General features: G+C 64.2%; 1 protein-coding gene across 1 annotated transcript in view; it reads right to left on the bottom strand.

Annotated features, from left to right (window-relative positions):
• RAPGEF3 (Rap guanine nucleotide exchange factor (GEF) 3) overlaps positions 1-871 on the bottom strand; it is an 8588-nt gene that overhangs the window by 4967 nt on the left and 2750 nt on the right. Inside the window, exons 6-8 of the mRNA XM_009321619.1 lie at positions 752-857; positions 539-627; positions 27-134 (exon numbers count right to left, since the gene is read on the bottom strand). Coding sequence (XP_009319894.1) covers positions 27-134; positions 539-627; positions 752-857 — 303 coding nt within the window. The remainder of the gene's footprint in view (positions 1-26; positions 135-538; positions 628-751; positions 858-871) is intronic.

Below are 871 nucleotides of genomic sequence, written 5' to 3'. Positions count from 1 at the left end.
GGTGCAGCCGGCTGCGGCAGGGTCACCCGTGCCCTGCGTGGCGCTGGCCTGTGGTCTACCCCCACGGTGACCGTGCTCATTGCGCGCCACTTTTTGCTCCTGAACACCACGGAAAGGGCTGGCAAGGTTGCAGCCTTTGGGGGACGAAAGAAAATTAAAGGGTTGCACTAAAAGTGCAGCACTCGGCGGAGAGTTAACTCCAAGGCAGCCGCTGATGACGTCAGCTCGGCAGCTCTGATTTTTTACCCGCTGGGGACATCTCCTGGTTCCCGTCTCGCCCGGCTTTGCTCCTCTCCGAAGGCAGAGGGAGGTGGGACAGGAGGGAGGAGATGCTCCCGGCCCTGGAGCTGCCTCCCTCTCCCGGCCTCAGTGGGGGATTTTTAGGGCGAGAGGAGCAGCTTTTGGGGTTGAACACCGGGAAGAAGGCAGCCCCGCTCGGTACTGGTCCTCCTGCCGACACCCCGTCCCCAGCCCCTTGCCAATCTCGGGGTGGTTCTGGGACGTGGTCCCTGGACCAGGGGGGTGACTTCCCACCTACCCACAGGGTCGTAGAGCGTGGCGTCGAGCCTCATGAATTCCAGCAGATGCTCGAGGATCTTCTCCGGCGTTCCAGCCATCACCAAGTACCTGGTGGGCAGAGCACCGGGCACATCAGGGAAGGATGCGGCACCCCAGCTGTGGGCAGGACCACCACGCCAGGCCACCAGGCCACTCAACACAGCTGGTCAGCGTGGCCTGGCATCCCTGTTACCCCTCGGGGGACACGGTCGTCCCAGCAGACTCCTCCAAGGGCAGCCAGAGAGCAGCAGAGGAGGCAGGGGGACAGGCAGCATGGGCTGCCAGCGCTGCCGGCACGGCTGCAAGGAGGGAT

This window comes from Pygoscelis adeliae, unplaced genomic scaffold (assembly GCF_000699105.1).
Source record: "Pygoscelis adeliae isolate BGI_AS28 unplaced genomic scaffold, ASM69910v1 Scaffold803, whole genome shotgun sequence".
Classification (NCBI taxonomy): Eukaryota; Metazoa; Chordata; class Aves; order Sphenisciformes; family Spheniscidae; genus Pygoscelis; species Pygoscelis adeliae.
This window is presented reverse-complemented; position numbering and strand designations above follow the sequence as displayed.